Source organism: Oncorhynchus keta, chromosome 11, assembly GCF_023373465.1.
Source record: "Oncorhynchus keta strain PuntledgeMale-10-30-2019 chromosome 11, Oket_V2, whole genome shotgun sequence".
Lineage (NCBI taxonomy): Eukaryota > Metazoa > Chordata > Actinopteri > Salmoniformes > Salmonidae > Oncorhynchus > Oncorhynchus keta.
This window is the reverse complement of record NC_068431.1, coordinates 50,358,748-50,381,943: the sequence shown is the minus strand read 5'-3', so window position 1 is coordinate 50,381,943 and position 23,196 is coordinate 50,358,748. Positions and strand designations below refer to the sequence as shown.

The 23,196-nt window shown below is 42.6% G+C and overlaps 1 protein-coding gene across 6 annotated transcripts; it reads right to left on the bottom strand.

Moving 5' to 3' along the window:
* Window positions 1-398: 398 nt before the first annotated feature.
* On the bottom strand, window positions 399-11,420 carry LOC118390521 (sorting nexin-12-like). 6 transcript variants are annotated; one of them, XM_052457407.1, is made up of 6 exons: window positions 11,268-11,420; window positions 10,766-10,922; window positions 9,317-9,412; window positions 3,672-3,796; window positions 3,383-3,465; window positions 399-1,279 (listed from the first exon to the last, which is right to left on the bottom strand). In XM_052457407.1, exons 2-6 carry the CDS (start codon window positions 10,853-10,855, stop codon window positions 1,224-1,226), a joined length of 450 nt encoding a protein of 149 aa, XP_052313367.1. In that variant the 5' UTR covers window positions 10,856-10,922; window positions 11,268-11,420; the 3' UTR covers window positions 399-1,223. The 6 variants fall into 6 exon arrangements, with proteins under 6 accessions (XP_052313367.1, XP_052313364.1, XP_035637066.1 ...); XM_052457404.1 differs by lacking the exons at window positions 10,766-10,922; window positions 11,268-11,420 and adding an exon at window positions 9,692-10,099; XM_035781173.2 differs by lacking the exons at window positions 10,766-10,922; window positions 11,268-11,420 and adding an exon at window positions 9,692-10,087 and having other exon boundaries at window positions 3,383-3,473.
* Between the last annotated feature and the right edge of the window lie 11,776 nt (window positions 11,421-23,196).

Below are 23,196 nucleotides of genomic sequence, written 5' to 3'. Positions count from 1 at the left end.
CCTGGAGTACGCTACTAAATTAAATTGAAGAGGTTCAACTTTAACAAAGTAACCCCATACATACACACAAACTACAGCACTTTGGTTGTAGTGTAATCGTAAAAACATGCGGACCTATTAAATTGTTATTAAAAGAGCTTGTGTTTTTACAAGGACTGTGATTGCTGGAAAATACTAGGTTCATTAGAAAATATGGACTTTATTTTGCCAAGAACTGTGTTTCCATAAGATAATCTCTTGGAACAGAGATGCCATTCTACTTCCATAATTAGCTGGCCACATAAGAACTGGCGACATAAGGAAATGCACTAGAAAAAAATAAAACATACAAGATACAAATGAGAACCATATACAATCCCCTGAAATTCATTTGAAAAGACTGTTTTGGACACATGGCACAGCAGGCAGAGATTTTATTGATAGTACAAACAAGGCAGTTTATATGAAAACTGAAATCTGCATGATTAAATGTACATAATGATGAAGAGGTAAAAGACATGACAGAAAGCAATTTAAAGAATACTTTGGGTCAATAAACTTCATGCTGAAAGCTTTATCAATAAAAATGTGTGGATTATTGATCAGCCCCTTGTTTTCACAGTGGTTTGATTACCTGACATTCCATAAGCAGACTGAAGACAACTTATGCAGAGCTCAAGGCAAAGTTACAGAAAGAAAAAAAATCATGATACAAAAAAAAAAAAAATCACACTAAGAGCATGTTGACGTGCAAAGAAACATGGAATGTCATGCTACAGGAAGTAAATCTCCCATTTAAAATAGTTGTTTTGCTTAACTTTGGAAGGTATCATTTACTGACATCCATCAGAGATGGGAAACATACATTTGGAAGAACAATGTTGGTTACTGTGGGTATGAAGGGACAGAGACATGATGATTGAATACTTAAAGATGGGATAACACTATTTCTCATGTATTTTTATACATCTCCAACAATGCACCAACTTCCCTGTCACACCCCCCATTTAGTGTTCTTGGAGTAAACAGCCCCAATACAGTGCTGCAGAGGGACATGCACCATTGTTGCTGGGGCAACTAGCAGAATATACTTTTTGTATACAGTACAAGGCATTAGAGAGTGACGCAAGCAGCTGTCAAAGGTGGTTGCGGCCACGACGGGGATAGGGTGCGGTATGCTTAATCAGGCAGAGGTGATAAAACAGACGAGTCCTGGTCTGCGTTCGGCACGTCTTGCCTCTGGATTACTGGATCTGGAGTCCAAACAATTGCGTGCCATGATCAGATGGTCTTTCCATTACTGAAAGAGATGTTGCAAAAATTGTGAAATGCTTTATCCTCAAAGTGTCAGGTCCGACTTGTTTTTTTTTTGTTTGTTGAGGGGGCCCCGAGACTGCGGATTCGTAGGCAACTGTCCTGTTCTGCCCCCCTGAAAAGATCCGTATCATGTTCTGTGTTTCTTTACGAATATTTTGTTTTGTTTTGTGGTTACCATCCCTTCACATTTCTCACTGTCAATCTTGAATTATAATTCTTAAAAAGTTTTGACTGGTGAAATGTCCATGCAGCATCTGCATGCCAACCATTGGATCTCAATCAGTTTCATGGGAATATGCATTATATCCATAATATAAGATCTTCTTGGTTATGTACAGTGTTGTTTCAATTACTGGTATGTGCGGTGAGCAAACTGAGGCGATGACGTTAATAAACTGCAGTCTACATTTTGCCTAGTGGCGCGCACTGTTGAGCTGTGGCCACATAAAAAGACGGGGGAAAAAAAGTGACCATTCGCACAATCACCTTACAATCTCATAAGAAATGCAGTAATTTGTGTCTTACGGTAACATTAAACTATGCTATCATATTCGATTCTGTTATGTACAATACTATCATGTTGCAGATACGGATTCCCCTTTGATCTAACTTCATTGAACAAGCACCATTTGCAAGAGAAGCTTGTTCTCTACGAGTAGAGCAGAGAAGCTGTGTAAATAGAGAATCCTGCACATGTGCAGACGCTTCGGGACCTTTAGCCCCCCGGGATAAGGGGATCCACCTTTTTTCAAACTAATGATTGTGTCCATGCTATGTTCTAAACCTTCGAAGAGATTTTAGAGTGTCAAAAAAGTCAAACTTACTTCATTCATACCTGCATAAGAGAGAGAGAATACATTTAAAATCAGTAAACTCACTACATAACGTAGCATACAGTGCCTTCAGGAAAGTATTCAGACCCCTTAATTTCCCACATTTTGTTACGTTACAGCCTTATTCGAACGGATTAAATAAAAACTCCTCAGCAAGCTACAGCACACACACAATACCCCATAATGACAAAGCATAAACAGGTTTACATTTTTATTTACACAAGTATTCAAACCCTTTGCTATGAGACTTGAAATTGATCTCAGGTACATTTGGTTTCCATTGATCATCCTTGAGATGTTTCTACAACTTGACTGGAGTCAACTTGTGGTAAATTCAATTGATTGAACATGATTTGGAAAGGCACACACCGGTCTACATAAGGTCCCACAGTTGACAGTACATGGTCAGAGCAAAAACCAAGCCGTGAGGTCGAAGGAATTGTCCGTAGAGCTCAGAGACAGGATTGCGTCGAGGCACAGATTTTGGGGAGGGTACCAAAACATTTCTGCAGCATTGAAGGTCCCCAAGAACACAGTTGACTCCCTCATTCTTAAATGGAAGAAGTTTGGAACCACCTAGAGCTGGCCACCCGGCCAAACTGAGCAATCAGGGGAGAATGGCTTTGGTCAGGGAGGTAACCAAGAACCCGATGGTCACTCAAAAGAGCTCCTCTGTGGAGATGGGAGAAACTTCCAGAAGGACAACCATCTCTGCAGCACACTGTAGCAAACAGGCATTTATGGTAGAGTGGCCAGACAGATGCCACTCCTCTGTAAAAGGCAAATGACAGCTTGCTTGGAGTTTACCAAAAGAAACCTAGACTGTCAGACCATGAGAAACAACATTCTCTGGTCTGATGAAACCAAGATTGAACTCTGGCCTGAATGCAAAGCGTCACATCTGGAGGAAACCTGGCACAATCCCTATGATGAAGCATGGTTGTGGTAGCATCATGCAGTGGAGATGTTTTTCAGCGGGAGGGACCGAGAGACTAATCAGGATCGAGGCAAAGAGGAATTTTAGAATAAGGCTGTTAGAAAATGTGGAAAAAGTCAGTCTGAATACTTTCCGAAGGCACTGCATATATTCCTACACAATATTATATACAAAATATCAAATAAAAGTACTGCACCACTTTGAATGGCAAAAGAGCTCTGTGTATAAATAACAACGAAAGAGCAGAGCAGAGGGACAATAATAGAAAGCAGTCATTTCCACACCACATTGTCAACCCCAAACCCTACAGACGTACCTTTCCGGGAACGTAGTTGCGGTCGATGCTCTCGTCCTGCAAAAACATGTGAAGACAGCGCTCGTTTTGGGCCAGAGGGTGACCTGCAATTCTAGAAAAAAATATATAAGACATGAATTCATTAAAAGTAATTTATGTGCAGTTCAAAAATGGTGTCTAGAAATGAATGCATTTTAAAATGACCCACACCAGCAGAAGCCAATTTCAAATCTGCCACAAAAAAAACTTCAAGTTGATGCAGGTTATTTCACATCATTACACCTGTAATGTTTAATAAATTGAGGGCCACCTGTTGATGAACTGCTCAAGACCCACACGCCGCTCTTCAATGAAAGCATCTTCAAAAATGCCTTCATCCCCACGGAAAGGTAGCTGTCTCTTCAGTGCCTTCCCAGGCAAGGGAGGCACTACAATCTGGGGGAAGAAAATCAATAGCAATGCATTTAGGACATAGCAGATCCACTTAATCATGGTTCATTAATTATTGCTCTAGCTAAATGTATTTAGCCTAACTTATGGAGACATCACCATGGAGTAAATTCCTATTGTGTAGTGTAGATATAATTGAGGCCAAATATATTGGCACCCTGGCACTTTTCTTAGATAGATCCACCTTTCTTTTCTAAAATAAGTTTAAAAAAATAAAAATGTAAAAATAAAATGGGTCACCACATCCTGTAATCGGATTTAACATTGCAGAATAATTTTATTTTTGTCAACTTAAGTTAAATTTGAATTTTTAAAATTAAAACAAAATGGCATGGACAAAATTATTGGCACCATTGAGCTTTTACTTGGTTGCACAGCCTTTGGCCAAGATAACTCATTGTAGCCATCATTGAGTTTGCTGCACCTTTCTGCTGGCAGTTTGGCCCACTTTTAGCAGCAAACTGCTCTAATTCTTCAATGTTTTACAGTGTCCTCCACCAACGGCTGTTTTCAGATCTTGCCATAGGTTTTAGATGCGATTCAGATCACGGCCGATTTCCTAAAAGCATCTTATAGCTTAGGTCATAGTTAGAATGCTGAGTAGTAGCTTCCCAAAACCTTCGTTACTAAAGTTTCACTTGAAAATCCTTGTTATTTACCAACTGCCTCAGACCACTCGTAAAACAACCAAAAGAAAAGTGTTGTTATACTTAAACTGAACTAAAATAAACACAACATGTATAATGTTTGCTCCCGTGTTTCACGAGCAGGGGAAAAAAAAAAATACTCAAAATGTTTACATCCCTGTTAGTGACAACATTTGAACATCTTGGCCATGTTCTGTTATAATCTCCACCCGGCACAGCCAGAAGAGGACTGGCCACCCCACATAGCCTGGTTCCTCTCTAGGGTTCTTCCTAGGTTTTGGCCTTTCTAGGGAGTTTTTCCTAGCCACCGTGCTTCTACACCTGCATTGCTTGCTGTTTGGGGTTTTAGGCTGGGTTTCTGTACAGCACTTTGAGATATCAGCTGATGTACGAAGGGCTATATAAATAAAATTTGATTGATTGATTGAATTTCTCCTTTGCCAAGATAATTAATCCACATGACAGGTGTGGCATATCAAGAAACGGATTAAACAGCATGATTATTACACAGGTGCACCTTGTGCTGGGGGACAACAAAAAAATAACGCTAAAATGTGCAGTTGTCACACAACAATGCCACAGTTGTCTCAGGTTGAGGGACCATCCAATTGGCATGCTAACTGCAGGAATGTCCACCAGAGCTGTTGCCAGAGAATTGAATGTTCATTTCTCTACCATACGTTGTTTTAGAGAATTTGGCAGTAAGTCCAATCAACCTCGCCAGCCCAGGACCTCCACATGCGGTTTCTTCGCCTGTAGGATCGTCTGAGACCAGCCACCCGGACAGCTGATGAAACTGAGGAGGATGTCTGTCTGGGAAAAACTCCTTCAGATTGGCTTATCATCCCAGACATGTGAAATCCATAGATTTGGGCCTAATAAATGTATTTCAATTGACTGATTTCCTTATATGAACTTTAACTCAGTTGAAATTGTTGCATGTTGCATTTATATATTTTTGGATACTTAAGTTAAAACCTGCAGTCAACTTTTGCAATACCTGAGGAGTAAAGCAGATTGCATTCTTAAATTTTACCCAGCAAATTATTTTACATAATGAAACTTACCATACGTACTTCTCAACAGTTGAGCCAGTCACATTTGTAAATACCACAATGGGAGAAAGTGGGAGCTGGTGAGTCCAAAGAGTTTTTTTATTGTTATTGGCAAGTCTGTTGAGACGCACACGAGGTGATGAAGTTACATGTGTATGCAATTCACTACTAAATGTTAGCCATCAGATATCTTATAATGGATTTCTGCCAGAAGTCAAAGAGCTCTGGATAAGTTCAGTAATGGCGATTTTTCCTGTGTGCTTCCTATTAGCATTTTCTTCCTCCTCCGCTCTACTCAGTGTACACATGCTGCTCTTCCTTCAAAAAAAGCATACATCACAACTCTGGTCATTTGCACAATTTCGCTCATAAAGTGTCCATACTCACAGAGGTTGTTACAAGCCTAGCTTGTATACCTTTATGAGCTGGATTTGTTCATTTTTCGCATGTTAGCATTTTGCGATTTATGTGATTTCGCTATTAGTTTATGCCAATTTTGTTAAGACTTTGGTAATATAGGCCCAATGGGCTTTTCTTGCATTTTTAGCACCCCCCTGTGTGCTCTCCCGGTAATAGTGTAAATCCCAGGATGAGCGAAGGACAGCATGAACATCTGGATTACCGTCCAAGCCTAAATCGGTAGCCACCGTCCGTTATACCCAATGTCCCCTCTAAGCTGAGCGTGTGAGCGGCCACACACTTCCTCCAGGACTGCCGCTCAGAAGAAGTGCCATGCCGCGCAGAGACACAAGAGATTGAAATTCAAAGCGTTTGCCCCATTTGTTTGCACAATATAGATCAATGTTTATTCTGTGAACGAATCAACATTATATCAGCGCCTTTTCAATGCAACAAACCAAACCCAACTTCACAAGATTGAGTCTGATTTTCTTGTAGGCAGAGCACAACAGAAGAATTCTATTTGCGGGGGTAACCCACGAGTTGTCTTTCAATAACCCACAAGTGAATGTGCTTTTCGGATTAGTTCAAGAGTGCAGAGCCGTGCGTGTGCACATTTGTTGATATTCTTTGCTAGTTAGCGAGTTATTCGCCCAGTTATAGATAAGTATAGGTCAGCAATGGGAAGTTACTGCTTCCTACAAGAACACAAAACAAGTAGGTTACAATTCAAGCTGTCTTTGAAAAGTCAGGTAAAAAGCTTAGATCTTAATTAAAGGGTCAGTGTTGTATTTTCAGACAGGCTGGAATATGCAAATAAGCCAATAGGCAGAAGGGTAGTCTACATTGTCTAATTCTCTGAATAATAATATTCACCACCTTCCAGAGACACCTGAAACCCCACCTCTTTAAGGAATACCTAGGATAGGATAAGTAATCCTTCTCACCCCCCTAAAAGATTTAGATGCACTATTGTAAAGTGGCTGTTCCACTGGATGTCATAAGGTGAATGCACCAATTTGTAAGTCGCTCTGGATAAGAGCGTCTGCTAAATGACGTAAATGTAAATGTAATTAATTTTATAAAGTGGTGTCTTGCATCATATACAACACAATACAATTTACAGTCACCTATTTGGCCCATGGTGTTACAGACCAAGTAAAAAAAATAATTTAATTAATGTCAAACTACTGTAGGCTATATCATAGAAATCAAAAGTTATTTCCATGTGAAGGTGTTATGGGATTTGCTCCATTGGTTTTGTTTGTAGGCCTTCATTATGCTCAAATAGCTACAATAGCCTATTGAATACTGTCTAAACTGTAAGGGTACAGCCTCAGTGTTCACTGTAAACACACTGGAAGTTGCAGAAAATTCTCACAATGTTCAAGTTTCCGCTCACAAGACCTCAAATTTGCTCTGTGCCTCCAAGAAAACGGGGGAAAATTGGTTACTTGCATACATTTATAACTGTCACAACTTCAGTGTTAGTTTCCTTAAATATTCCATCATTCCATTCCATTGTTAGTTAACCTTTCTTTCCTCCGTCACGTTCGTGTGGTTGTTCCTGAGGATCGATAGCAATAGTGGATCATATTAGGCTAATGTATTACAAAGTTGTGTACTTATTTGGGACATGTAGCCAATTTGAATCATTATGGAACGCACACCAAACGTAACAGTTTAAACCTGAATCTGGCACAGTTCCATGACTAATGAAGATTAGGGTAGATGTATAAGACTACTGCTCAAGCCCTGTTGTACACTTTTCTCACCTCTCATTGTGCCATGATTGAAAAATTGAATACGGCAACTCTGGATGAATCAAACCACTATTTTTGATTCACCAATATATTTAGTGTGTAAAGGCTTTTCAAACCAGTTTTTTATTATTCATATAAATACTTCCTTACCCTAAATAATAGATTTTTTATTTATTTTTTAACAGCCAAATTGGTCCTGAAAAGTAGACGAATATGCACGTTCTCTCCATATAGTAATCAATTTGTCAAGAAAATTATAATTAAAGGATCACCAAATTGAAAGGGATGGCTTTAGATAAATATACTGGAAACTCAAATGAACTCCATGAGAATCTGTTGGCCAGCAAGTGTGACGGTTTTCAGCGGTTGATTTTATGTACTCAGCACACGCAAGGCAACCACGCCTGCAAAGCCCATCACGCACCTGCGTAAGGTAAGTCTGAATACCAGCTACTGAGAAGTGCGTAGGAAAGGTGTACACTCCTTAAGTCTGAATCGGACTCTAGGAGCTGATCAATCACTATTGTGGAACAATTCTAATGCGAAGGTAAGTTTTGAATGGAGAAAGTGGATTTGAGAGCAGAGCTGGCTTTCTTTCAATCCTATCAGTATCAAATGCCTCAACAACGCTTTTTCTTCGTGGGGTTTTGGGAAACGCATCTTCAGCCGTTGCATTGTTAAAACACTTGTAAGCCTAAATTTCAAAGCTGTTGTTGGCCACTCCAGAATAGTCCAACATCTCTTCTTGAACCATCCCTGGGGGTTTTTGGTGTGTGTTTTGGGGTCATTGTCCTGCTGGAAGACTTAAAACCTTCAATGGAGACCCAGTTTTTGGACACTGGGTTGAACATTGGACTTCAAAACATGATAATCAGCTGATTTCACACCCTTAAGGCCCCCAGTACCAGAGACAGCAAAACAACCCCAACCCCAAACAAACCCATAGCATTATCAAACCTCTCCCATGTTGATTGTAAAGTGACTGTTCTACTGGATGTCATAAGGTGAATGCACCAATTTGTAAGTCGCTCTGGATAAGAGCGTCTGCTAAATGACTTAAATGTAATGTAAATGTAAATGATTGTAGGGAGGGCGTTCTTTTCATGGAATGCTTCATTTGGTCGTCAGTTAACACAGCACTGATCTGTACTGCCAAAGAGATGTAATTTTGGTTCATATTTTTTCTTCAATCAGGCTTCCTTGGGTCTCCTTCAGCAGTGGGGTCTTCCTATGTTTACCAAATTAACCATTCAAAGAAAAGAACACCCTCCCGACAATCAAACATGGGAGAGGTTTGATTGGTTGCTTTGCTGTCTCTGGTACTGGGGAGGCCTCATTAAATCATCAGATTATCAATGTGTCTAGGAGTGCAATGTCCAACCAAGTGTCCAAAAACTGTGTCGCTGTTGAAGGTTGTGGGTCTTCCATCAGGACAACAATCCAAAGACACATCAACAGAACCTTGGAAATATTCAGAAAGAAACGCTGGACTGTTCTGGAGTGGTCAGCGAAAAGTCCAGATCTGAATCACAACCTATGGCAAGAGCTAAAAACAGAAGTTGGTGGAGGCCACCCCTCAAATTAATTTGTGTATCACAGTCTGATTAATCAGGCAGGCCATAGCTACAATCTTTCACTCACCTTACTGTCTCGCTCCAACTCATTCTTCAGCCACTCAAAGTCACTGTATCTTCTTCGCACAGTAGAATCCTTCAACTTAAAAATCGGCAGGTTTGTCTGCATTTATTGAAAACAAAAACAATAAAATTATATATTCTCGTCAATAGACAGCCATCAAGTAAACGCTAGCTAGCAAGCTAGCTAACCCATCTTAGCTTAAAAAGGCTCCCTGACGTGCAATTTTAAACACTTCCTTAGCTCACAAAGCTAACTAGCTAGTAGGCCAGAACAAGTCCTGGGCCTCGATTTTCATCCATCTAACCTTAGCAAAAGCTACAAACATGTTCAGCTAGCTAACAATGTCGTGACGACAGACTTCTAGCTATAATAACCTACCCGCATACGGACTTCGTACGTTGTGAAACGGTTCCGCCCGACTCCAACAGTTTGGGGGTCATAAACATCCATTTCAAGAAAATTGCTGGGGGGACCATAAGCATCCGTCAGGTCCTGAGGTTTTGAATTTAACCGGCGAGTATCAGCCACCGTGGGATCTGACATCTTCCTTGTCCGACAACCCGCAGGATGTTCACGTTATACAACTCAATAGCGAGGAACAATTCTCAGCTCGATCTCTCCTATTAATTTGATGTGTTCAGCAAATTTCAACGCGGCGTAAACACACACACACACACACACACACTTTTTTGTGTGTGTGCGATGGAATATGCGCTCCGCCGCCTACTGTCCGGGATGGAGACAGGATTCGCAAAAATGGAACAAAATACCAAAATGTGGTGTATTGACAAATTTATGTGTTAATGAGTTTAGATTTGAAATGGTTGCAAATAGCCAATGGGGTTTGTGTGCAGGGGTTGAGTTATTTTAATTAACAAATGACAATGGGGTTTCAGTTCTTGCATTGAAGTGATTGGATTACGAGATACAAGCAGTAAAAGTTCAATGACATATGGGAGAGTTGGGCTGAAGACATTGTAGAGAGTAGTCGACTGTAACAGGCTGACTACAACTACTGACTTTTGCAACGCACGTGACGCTCGCGTCACAAAATAAATTTAGAAATCTATATATTATTCAATTATTGCATCAACACTGCTCGCTCGGGCCAACGAGCGTCTGCGTTGCCATGGGCTAACACGGAACCCAAAACGGCTGTGCGTGCACCATCGTGCATACATTTATTTTGTCCCCTTACACCAAACAGGTTAAAATATCAAAACAAACTCTGAACCATTTACATTCATTTGGGGACAGGTCGAAAAGCATTAAACATTTATGGCAATTTAGCGAGCTTGCACTTGCTAGCTAATATGTCCAATTTAGCTAGCTTGCTGTTGCTAGCTAATTTGTCCTGGGATATAAACATTGAGATCTTCTAGGCTTTTTCTTCTCTAGACTTTATATTGCGATTGGCAACTTTCATAAATTAGGTGCATTACCGCCACTGACCTCGTTCGTCTTTCCGTCACCAACATGGGTACCTGCTTCTATAAACCAATGAGGAGATGGGAGAGGCAGGACGAGCAGCGTGATCTGCATCACAAATAGAACTGACTTCTATTTTAGCTCTTGGCAACGCAGATGCAACGCGAGCGGTGTAGACAGCCTGTAAAATAGAAGTCAGTTCTATTTGTGACGCAGATCTCTCTGCAAGTCCTGCCTCTGAGTCCCCAAAGAATTTCTGCAGCAGCCACAATAACGTTCAGTTACTTAGATTTCTTTGAGACTTGTGCCGTACAGTTTATAACTGTGTCAATGAATGCCACAAAATCCACCTTTTTAACACACAGGGTATCTTTTTCCTGGCAGCAAACATTTAATACAGGCTGTGATGCGTCCACTACCATATCTTCACTAGCGTCACTTGTTTTCTCAATTATTTGAATCGCTTCCGCATAGGAGATTCGATTGATCCCCACGCCAATTGCAACACCGTAGTCCTTCTACTCACCGTTCTTCAATCAACTCTGTCCGTCTGCACACACTTGAAACATGGCCAAATACTTTACAATTACAACAGGACTGACTGTCACGACTTCTACCGAAGTCGAAGCCTCTCCTTGTTCAGGCGGTGCTCGGGGGTCAACGTCACCGGTCTTCTAGCCATCATTAATCCATTTTTTCATTGGTTTTGGCTCGTCTTCCTACACACCTGGTTTCAATCCCATTCATTACCTGTTGTGTATTTAACCCTCTGTTTCCCCTCATGTCTTTGTCAGAGATTTTTTATTCAGTGTTATTATTCAGTGTTGTGTTGGTGCGTGACGGGTCCTCGTACCCGTACCCACTTTGTTTATTGTTACATTTAGTGTTTGGCGTATGTTTCGTTTATTGTTATTAAATAACTCCATTACACTCAGTATGATTCTCCTGCACCTGACTTCCCTGCCACCTATACACACGACACTGACAGACTTTCTTATTTTTCTCCATTTACCCAGCGGGTCAGATACGGGGCACCAATCACACCGGGAATTCTCTTCAGGGATTCAACCTGAATATCTGTTGTCACCCCTGAAAGGACTCATTTGACTGGTGCTCTACTCCGAAGCTCAAAACACAAAACTTCTGTTGTCCGGATTCTTTTGAGGCTAACTGCAATATTCTTCTTTTCTTCATAAATACAATTACTCAAAATAAGACCACTCCTGGTCACTCTGACAGACTCCACTTTTCCCAGCCTATACTTCACCATTTGACACCTCAAAGGGGTCTCCCACATATGCATCCTTACTCAACATACGCATCCCAACAAGAGGTCATTATCATTCATACAAGTATCCTCCACTACTGTTGTCCATTCACAACATTCATCTTCACCAACTTTGTTCGACGCGCTGCTTGATTTGAATTGTTCATCCAATTCCGCCATTTACCCCCTGCCACTCTTGAATAGTAATCTGTGCCGCTCAATCATTTTGTTTATAAGGCACCATGGTGTATCACCCAGACTCATACAAGATCTATTATCCATAAAATCAATTATTTAATTTTCGAAATAGTTTTCATTGGGAAGGCAGATAAAGCGTTTTTATCAAAAGCAATCGCTTTTACATGGGAAAACACAGAATCATACTACTTCACGTCTGACAGATCAGGGAACCTGGCTCTGTCATGTGATTTTTCTGGATATTGAAATCAGGTTAAATTTGGGTTCTGATGAAAAATGAAAATATGTATTTTCCATACATTTAAAATATTTTTTCCCCCAGGACGTTGAAAGAGCGTATTTTCCGGGTTTGTTGAAAATCAGGTACATTTTTGGTTCTGAATCAAATTTGAAACGCGCAATTTATAGACGTTTATGTTTGGGCCAAATCCAGGCTGGTCCAGACTGGACAAAATCTGAACCAAACAGATTGGTTCAGATTTGATCTGGACCGGACAAAAAAATCTATGTCCGTGGACGTTGAAATCAAGGCTGGTCTGGGCCGCACCAAATCTGAACCAAAGATAGACATCTATGATTGGCTCAGATTTTGTCTAGACAAGACCAAAAACCAATGTCTGTGGATGAGGAAATCAAGAACCCCAAAAATATGTCCAAAATACATTGGCTTGTGCTTACTGGGGTGTAGCCTCCCATGTCTGCAAAAATGTGGATCAATTTGTCTATTTAAACTCGGAATATCAGCTACCCAACGTCATCAGGAGGTATTGTAAACCTCTTTGCAATGTGTTTACACAGCGGGAAATTCAGAAGTTGTAGTTTTTTTTCGCAATGGTCAGCTTATCAAAAATTGATGGACTTGATGGAAACCACTGATCATAACAATGGGGGTGAAACTCCTGGACAATAGTTGTGATTGTCCATTCCATATTGTCCATTTTACTTTGACCTGTCCTGTTTTAAGGATATGTTGTTTGTTGTTAACAGGACAAAGCATTTTTATCTGATTGGGCGCCATTTAGGTTATGCTATTTGATTGGATAAACCTGCATAATTTAAAGTGTCCGTCTCATTACATTGTCATACATTTTATCTCCAGCCTGTAGTTACAAAAAAGGCCACCTACTTTTTCTACCATATCCTATATCTGCTACATGATTTATGTTAGACAATTTTTTTGTTGCAAGTGTAGCGTTGTATTTTTTTGTGGCATCCTCACATCATCTACCTACGTTATATAGGTATGCACGTTAGCTTTGACATGGGTTTTGCACATCGGCGTTAAACTAGACATTGGGCCGATGCCGACGTTGGCAGTTTTAGCTAATATCGGCCGATTCTGATATGCTTACCGATATATCGTGCATCCCTAATGATAAACATACTGCACAGATATATCTTGAAATTCACTGTTCTACGCAATATTGTATCACATTTGATGAGATACTGACCTGTCCATCCACAGGCTCGATCTGCTGTAATCTCTACAACTGGACGCTTGTGCTCGGATCACCAGAGGGACGCACTCCTGTTGGACTGGAAAACAAAGAGACATTTGGTCAGTGGTGGGTATGTTTCAATGCTGTATCAACTTCTTTATCTGGACAGAGAACTCATTGTTTATAACGCAAACCCACATTGGACAATGTGACAAGTGGTCCCTCAACACCCATCCTCATGCCTCATTGTTTGTTCTTGTTTCCCAATCAACAGCTACTTCTCTGATGAGTCGGTCTTGGAGGTTTACAAGTGCACAGCAAGTCTGCACCAGCACATTACTATAACAACATAAGGATCTCAGGATTTCTGACTATTTTTGTCAAGCATTTGCCCTCTCAACATGGATCTTGTTTCTCGCTATGTCTTTTGTGAGATGTATTTCACTGTCTGTGAACCCTCTGTGGTTCAGGAATGGGGGAATGTTTATAGTGACTCCTGCAGGCATCAAGCTCTGGATCAAGAAGCCTTTGTCTGCCAAGATCACGTCTCCAGACATGAAGATCTTCTCAAACCTTGACTTCTGGACAATGGCTTCGTCCGACACAGATACAGATCACTGCAGTATGTTATCATCACATTCGGTGCAACACCCATGAGTAGCTTGAAGGAGTGCATTGAACGGTACACAGAGTAGGTTTGTTTCTGTAGATCCATCTGACTTGGATTAGCAACTTCTATGTCAGTACGGTCAATGACGATCCTGCAGTTTTTGCTGGACCCCTGAAACGATGCAGGCAAGCACATTTGATTATTCTCAAATTATTCTCCCTCAAATTCTCTTTTTTTCTCTCTTTCTCTTTCTTTCTCTCTCTCTTTCTCTCAGGGTACCTAAGCCCTGGGACCATTTCTCAGGACTACCTGGCCTGATGACTCCTTGCTGTCCCCAGTCCACCTGGTCGTGCTGCTGCTCCAGTTTCAACTGTTCTGCCTGTGGCTATGGAACCCTGACCTGTTCACCGGACGTGCTACCTTGTCCCAGACCTGGTGTTTTGGACTATCTCTAACTCTGAATGATTGGCTATGAAAAGCTAACTGACATTTACTGGTGCTGACCTGTTGCACCCTCTACAACCACTGTGATTATTATTATCTGACCCTGCTGGTTATCTATGAATGTTTGAACATATTGGCCATGTACATGTACTGCCATGTAGTGATTATCTTAATTTACCGAGGTTAGCTAGCCAGCTATTTGTCCCTTAACGAGGAGACACTGCTAGCTAGCCAACAGCCCAACGTCTACTGAATAGAACTTCCGCACTCAACAACCCGTCGCATTCCGCTCGCTCCACAGGTAGTATCACATTTTCATTTAATTTCATTACAGCACAACGTTTGATTTGTTTGATCGTAGCTAGCTACATAGCTAGCTACATAGCCGCTGTGTATCAAAGATAATTGTGTAGTCTAGAGCGATTTTCTAGGTTAGCTAGCCAGCTATTGTCGTTCTTTTAACAAAATGGTTGAATCAACACTGCTAGCTAGCCAGCTAAATAGCAGCACTGTAGAAACTATTACACTCAACGGAACGACTTGATTAGTGTAGTGTCAACAACGCAGTTTTTGCCAGCTAGCCTACAAAGTCAACAACGCAGCCACTGCCAGCTGCCTACTTCAGCAGTACTGTATCATTTTAATCATTTTAGTCAATTAGATTCTTGCTCAACGTCAACAAAACATTCGAGACGTGTAGTCCACTTGTCATTCCAATCTCCTTGCATTAGCGTAGCCTCTTCTGTAGCCTGTCAACTATGTGTCTGTCTATCCCTGTTATCTCCTCTCTGCACAGACCATACAAACGCTCAATGGTGGCCGCGGCCACCTAATCTGGTGGTCCCAGCGCGCACCCACGTGGAGTTCCAGGTCTCCGGTAGCCTCTGGAACTGCCGATCTGCGCCAACAAGGCAGAGTTCATCTCAGCCTATGCCTCCCTCCAGTCCCCCGACTTCTTGGCACTGACGGAAACATGGATCACCACAGATAACACTGCTACTCCTACTGCTCCTCTTCGTCCGCCCACTGTTTACACCCCGAGAGCTTCTGGTCAGCAATTGGTGGCAGGGATCCTCATCTCTCCCAAGTGGTCATTCTCTCTTTCTCCCCTTACCCATCTGTCTATCACCTCCTTTGAATTTCATGCTGTCACAGTTACCAGCCCTTTCAAGCAACATCCTTATCATTTATCGCTCCAGGTCCCCTCGGAGAGTTCATCAATGAGCTTGATGTCTTGATAAGCTCCTTTTCTGAGGACGGCTCACCTCTCACAGTTCTGGGCGACTTTAACCTCCCCACGTCTACCTTTGACTCATTCCTCTCTGCCTCCTTCTTTCCACTCCTTTCCTCTTTTGACCTCACCCTCTCACCTTCCCCCTACTCACAAGGCAGGCAATACGCTCGACCTCATCTTTACTAGATGCTGTTCTTCCACTAACCTCATTGCAACTCCCCTCCAAGTCTCCGACCACTACCTTGTATCCTTTTCCCTCTCGCTCTCATCCAGGTTCCCACACTGCCCCTTCGGATGGTATCGCGCCGTCCCAACCTTCGCTCTCTCTCCCCGCTATCTCTCCTCTTCCATCCTATCATCTCTTCCCTCTGCTCAAACCTTCTCCAACCTATCTCCTGATTCTGCCTCCTCAACCCTCCTCTCCTCCCTTTCTGCATCCTTTGACTCTCTATGTCCCCTATCTTCCAGGCTATGCTCGGTCCTCCCCTCCCGCTCAAAGGCTCGAACTCATTGCCTCACAGAACAGGGCTCCGGGCAAAAATGGAGGAAAACTCGCCTCCCTGCGGACCTGGCATCCTTTCTCCCTCCTCTCTACATTTTCCTCCTCTGTCTCTGCTGCTAAAGCCACTTTCTACCACTCTAAATTCCAAGCATCTGCCTCTAACCCTAGGAAGCTCTTTGCCACCTTCTCCTCCCTCCTGAATCCTCCTCCCCCTCCCCCCCTCCTCCCTCTCTGCAGATGACTTCGTCAACCATTTTGAAAAGAAGGTCGACGACATCCGATCCTCGTTTGCTAAGTCAAACGACACCGCTGGTTCTGCTCACATTGCCCTACCCTGTGCTCTGACCTCTTTCTCCTCTCTCAGATGAAATCCACCCGAGTCAACCTGCCCGCTGACCCTATCCCCTCCTATCTTCTCAGACCATTTCCGGAGACCTTCTCCCTTACCTCACCTCGCTCATCAACTCATCCCTGACCGCTGGCTGCCCTTCCGTCTTCAAGAGCGAGGGCACCCCTTCTGAAAAAACCTACACTCGATCCCTCCGATGTCAAAACTACAGACCAGTATCCCTTCTTTCTTTTCTCTCAAAATTCTTGAACGTGCTGTCATCAGCTCTCCCGCTATCTCTCTCAGAATGACCTTCTTGATCCAAATCAGTCAGGTTTCAAGACTAGTCATTCAACTGAGACTGCTCTTCTCTGTATCACGGAGGCGCTCCGCACTGCTAAAGCTAACTCTCTCTCCTCTGCTCTCATCCTTCTAGACCTATCGGCTGCCTTCGATATGTGAACCATCAGATCCTCCTCTCCACCCTCTCCGATTGGGCATCTCCGGTATATTGTCCTACCTGACAGGTTCCTACCAGGTGGCGTGGTGAGAATCTGTCTCCTCACCACGCATCTCACCACTGGTGTCCCCCAGGGCTCTGTTCTAGGCCCTCTCCTATTCTCGCTATACACCAAGTCATTGGCTCTGTCATAACCTCACATGGTCTCACTATCATTGCTATGCAGACGAACACAATTAATCTTCTCCTTTCTCCCTTCTGGACCAGGTGGCAGATCGCATCTCTGCATGTCTGGCAGACATATCAGTGTGGATGACAGATCACCACCTCAAGCTGAACCTCGGCAAGACACTGCTCTTCCTCCCGGGGAAGGACTGCCCGTTCCATGATCTCACCATCACGGTTGACAACTCCATTGTGTCCTCCTCCCAGAGCGCTAAGAATCTTGGCGTGATCTGGACAACACCCTGTCGTTCTCAACTAACATCAAGGCGGTGGCCCGTTCCTTGTTCATGCTCTAAACATCCGCAGAGTACACCCTGCCTCACACAGGATCCTAATCCAGGCACTTGTCATCTCCCGTCTGGATTACTGCATACCACTGTTCTGGGCTCCCTGCCTGTGCCATTAAACCCCTACAACTCATCCAGAATGCCGCAGCCCGTCTGGTGTTCAACCTTCCCAAGTTCTCTCCGTCACCCCGCTCCTCCGCTCTCTCCACTGGCTTCCAGTTGAAGCTCGCATCCGCTACAAGACCATGGTGCTTGCCTACGGAGCTGTGCGGGGAACGGCACCACAGTACCTCCAGGCTCTGATCAGGCCCTACACCCAAACAAGGGCACTGCGTTCATCCACCTCTGGCCTGCTCGCCTCCCTACCACTGAGGAAGTACAGTTCCCGCTCAGCCCAGTCAAAACTGTTCGCTGCTCTGGCTCCCAATGGTGGAACACACTCCCTCACGACGCCAGGACAGTGGAGTCAATCACCACCTTCCGGAGACACCTGAAACCCCACCTCTTTAAGGAATACCTAGGATAGGATAAAGTAATCCTTCTCAACCCCCCTTAAAAGAATTAGATGCACTATTGTAAATGGCTGTTCCACTGGATGTCATAAGGTGAATGCACCAATTTGTGGCTCTGGATAAGAGCGTCTGCTAAATGACTTAAATGTAAATGTAAATGTACTGTTATAATCTCCACCTGGCACAGCCAGGAGAGGACTGGCCACCCCTCAGAGCCTGCGTCCTCTCTAGGTTTCTCTAGGTTTGATTGATTGATTGCTTGATTAAAAATGCCGCATCATTTGGCTTCCAAACGGCACTTCATTCAAAATGGTTGAAAATCGACCTTGAACCAAAGACAGTACAGTATGAAGATTGGAGAAGCAGTTTTTGCCTATAGAAATCCTTGATCACAGTGTGGTGCCAGGAAAATAACTTCTCACTCAACATCAACAAAACTAAGGAGATGATCGTGAAATTCAGAAAATAGCAGAGGGAGCACCCCCCTATCCACATCAATGGGACCGAAATGGTCCACCCACATAGACAGTGTGGTGAAGAAGGCGCAACAGCGCCTCTTCAACCTCAGGAGGCTAAAGAAATTTGGCTTAACACCTAAACCCCTCAAACTTTTACAGATGCACAATTGAGAGCATCCTGTCGGGCTGTATCACCCCCTGGTACGGCAATTGCACCGCCCACAACCGCAAAGCTCTCCAGAGGGTGGTGCGGTCTGCCCAACGCATTACTGGGGGCAAAGTTCGCACCCTCCTGGACAACTACAGCACCCTATGTCATAGGAAGGCCAAAAAGATCATCAAGGTGTAATGGATGTTGAAGGAGGAAGACCAAGGTGCAGCTTGGGAGCGTACATATTCTTTATTTAAGATGACGCCGAACAAATAAAACTACAAATAAACCGTGAAGCTAAAGGCTATGTGCCCTAAACAAAGTCAACATCCCACAAACACAGGTGGGAAAAAGAGCAGCCTAAGTATGATTCTCAATCAGAGACAACGATAGACAGCTGTCCCTGTGTGAGAACCCTACCCGGCCAAAACATAAAACACCCACCCCAACTCACGCCCTGACCAAACCAAAATAGAGACATAAAAAGGATCTCTAAGGTCAGGGCGTGACACAAGCACATCAACCACCCGAGTCACTGCCTGTTCACCCCGCTATCATCCAGAAGGCAAGGTCAGTACATGTGCATCAAAGCTGGGACCAAGAGACTGAAAAACAGCTTCTATCTCAAGGCTATCAGATGGCTAAACAACCATCACTAGCACATCAGAAAAATGTAGACAAATAGACGTAGATTAGGAATCACTGGCCACTTTTAGAAATGGATCACTAGCCACTTTAATAATGTTTCAGTATCTAGCATTACTCATCTCATATGTATAAATTGCACTCCACAATATTCTACGGTATATTAGTCACTTTTAAATTGTGTTTACATATGGCATCACCCATTTCACATGTACATACTGTATTGTATTCTGTACTACACCACTGACTGTTAAACATCCATCTCCAGGACATCAGAGGCTGCTGCCTATAGATGAGGATTCACTGGCCACTTTAAGGAAATGAAACACTAGCCACTTGTCTCCGTATCTTGCATTACTCATCTCACATGTGTTAACTGTACTCCATACTATTCTACGGTATCTTAGTCACTTTAATTGTTTGTAAATATTGCATCACCCATCTCATATGTATATACTGTACTCTATACTATACCACTGTATCTTAGTCCAATGCCGCTCTGAAATATATGTATATATATATTCTTAATCCATTCCTTATTTAGATTTATGTGTATTTTGGGTTGATGTTGTCAAACTGTTAGATATTACTTGATAGATATTATTGCACTGTCAGAGCTCGAAGTACAAGCATTTCGCAACACCCGCAATAACATCTGCGTATGTGACCAATAAAAACTGAAATGGATGGAGGAGCTTCTGGGTGGCGCTGAGAACATGACTTTTCACAATTTTCTCAAGGCATTCCATTACTAAGGATGTCAAGGCGACAGGGCGGTGGTCATTCAGCCCAGAGGGAATTAGATGCTTTAGGAATGGGTATAATTATTGAGTTTTTCCACAATACTGGCACGTGTTGCTGGTCGTTAACTCTCGCTTTGAGTCAACTACTCACCACATTTTAGCCACTGCAGTCCTAGCTAGTTGTAGTTTATGCTTGCAGTACTAGATTCATTCTTTGATCCTTTGATTGGGGAGCTCTGATAGGTTGAAGGACATCCTCCGGAAGTTGTCATAATTACTGTGTAAGTCTATAGACGGGGGTGAGTACCCAGAGCCTCCTAGGTTTTGTGTTGGAGTCAATGTACCCAGAGGGGGACGGAAACTAGCTGTTCTCCGTCTACACCATGGTGCTACCCTACAGAGTGCCGCTGAGACTACTGTAGAACTTCATCGCAAAACAACGTGTGATATTTAGTGTAGTTTTATCTAAAGGATAAAGGATAACTTTTTTATTTTTATGAAATTCACTGAGGAGGTGAATAGTCCTCTTCCTCCTCTGAGGAGCCTCCACTGGTACACATATTTACACACAGGTACGCACACGGTTTCAGCCTAACTTTCATAGGTGAGTCTATCACATGCTCGTGTGTGTGTGCTTTGTCCTGCAGGTGTGGCGGCCATGTTGTTGTGTAGGAGGACTCAGGCTCACTACGCCTTCAACAACCTTTCGTCTGACTCCCAGGACAGAGTCCAACCGGTACTGGAACAGATGCCAGTCTATTGGTCTCTAAAACCATGCTGTTGGTTTTTGTTAGACAATGCCTGGCCTGACATTTGAATTTAGATTTTTGGTGTTCAAATGTTAATTTTTCATTAGATAAACACAACAGTTCTAGCCATAACAATCCAGTCTTCAACTTGGACCCACCATTCGGGAAGCACTGTTCAATGGTGATTGTATGTACAGAATAGTGCAGTGCAGATGCAATGTTAAACATTATACGCTAGAGGGCACTCTTTGAATTTCGTTTGCAATGTAAAGGAAAGTCAGTTCATGTGATACACAATCAATGAAAATATGATGAGGCACTAAATGCCTTTTATAGAGGTTATTCCTTTATTGATGATGATTGTGCTCAGACTACTATAAATCAAGCGCAGCAGTTTCATACAGGAAACCCGAATGTTATTATTATATCTTACATGATATATGCTCTGGCAGTGAGCTAACCCGAAGGAGCCGAGCCAAAAGGCCAAGACTAATGTATAGTAATCTCCTAATGAATTGCTAGAGTAATCCGTGGCGTTTTGAGGATTAGATCTCTTGAGTGTAGCCTCCTCCAGCTACCTAAATCCGCTGTTGACTCACAGCGGCCCACCCCTTACTGCCACCCTGCCAGGCTGGTGTGGCCCCTTGGCACGCTGTCTCACCAGCCCTCAGGCATATGAGGTGAGTGTTCACAAGCAAACACACTCCCACACACACTGGTAATGTAATGGTTGTGGTTCTTGATTCGTTCTCTGTCAAGAATGAAGGGCGCATTCACAATGATGAATCTGACGAACTGAATGACGGCAACGCAACCATGTATTGTGACGTCACAATGAGCACCGATGCCTCAAGCACCCGCACCACCAACCGCAAATGCCTGTCTGCCTCCACAAGGGGTGTGACCTCCTTGAACCAGGTGGTGGTGTTTGGGGAGCATGAACGGATCATAAGGGGAACATGTCTGGTCCTGCCCATGGACGACACCCCTGAGCCTACTGTGATTTGTACATATTAATGAATCATTTACACTAAATCCTTTGGATTATTATAACTTGAAACCCAGCTCAATGTTATACCAATACACTGCGGAATATAATGTGTATGAGCAGACTTATTCATAAGCAGATTTATGTTAGGAGATCCCTGCCAACTCAAGTCTTGCTCTGTGCACTACAATGTCCTTATCCATAAGCAGATGCCTTGATACTGAATCTATTGACCTGAAGAAGGATTTGGTATGACACTGTACAGGGCTGCTGTCTATGGAGTACACCCTGGCTTAATGTGTGTATGGGCTCCAAGACAGGAAGCTGGAACTGTAACTCCGAGCTCCCGCTATGCAGGATATGTTTTTGTTTTCAAAGAATTATACCTGGCAAATCCCTTTCTTTTTTAGTCAGGTAGGCAGAAACTAAATCTAAATCAAATCATATTAGTCACATGCGCCGAATACAACTATAGACATATTCTGACATTTGTTCTATATTAAATTGTTGTATTTTCTTTTATTGTCATCTTTATTTAACCGAAGCCACTTGCGCTAACAAATTCTACCCTACCACAGACAGTAGATAGTGTAACCACATGTTATGAGTACTGTAACTGTACCAGTGTATTGTAGTCAGTATATGAATGGAATTCTTCACATAGTCTACCCTGGAAAAAATCTAGTCTGTAAGTCGGGTTGTAGGTGGGGTTGTAGATATTTAGTATATAACAGGCCATTTGTTGAAGTAGCAGCAAATTCAACCTGAAAAGGTGAGGCAGTCTTTACTTGTTCCAATTGTATTTGGGTGTATGATGTTGATGTACATTTTGTTTTTGCCTTGAAATGTGAATTCAAAAAATAAAGTTAAATTGGTGGATGTGGGGAGAAACAAAACCTTAGATCTGTATTATTCATTTGTACGTGACAAAGTTACTAACAGCACAATAAAATACTGTATTATGTGAACTTAATGTGAACTTAATGGTGAATAAAAATAAATGTTGCTATTACCAAAAAAAGCAAATCCATCTCACTGTGTGTGTATTTATGTACAAGTATGTTATAACTGTTAAATTGTAACTTGTTTTATATCACATAATCCAGGGGTTTTCAAACTTTTCTTGCCCAGAATCCCCTGCCCAGGCAAATCAGCGACACAGGGACCCCAATTTATGTTAGCATAACAAAACAACATCATGTCTTGTTTTATCAT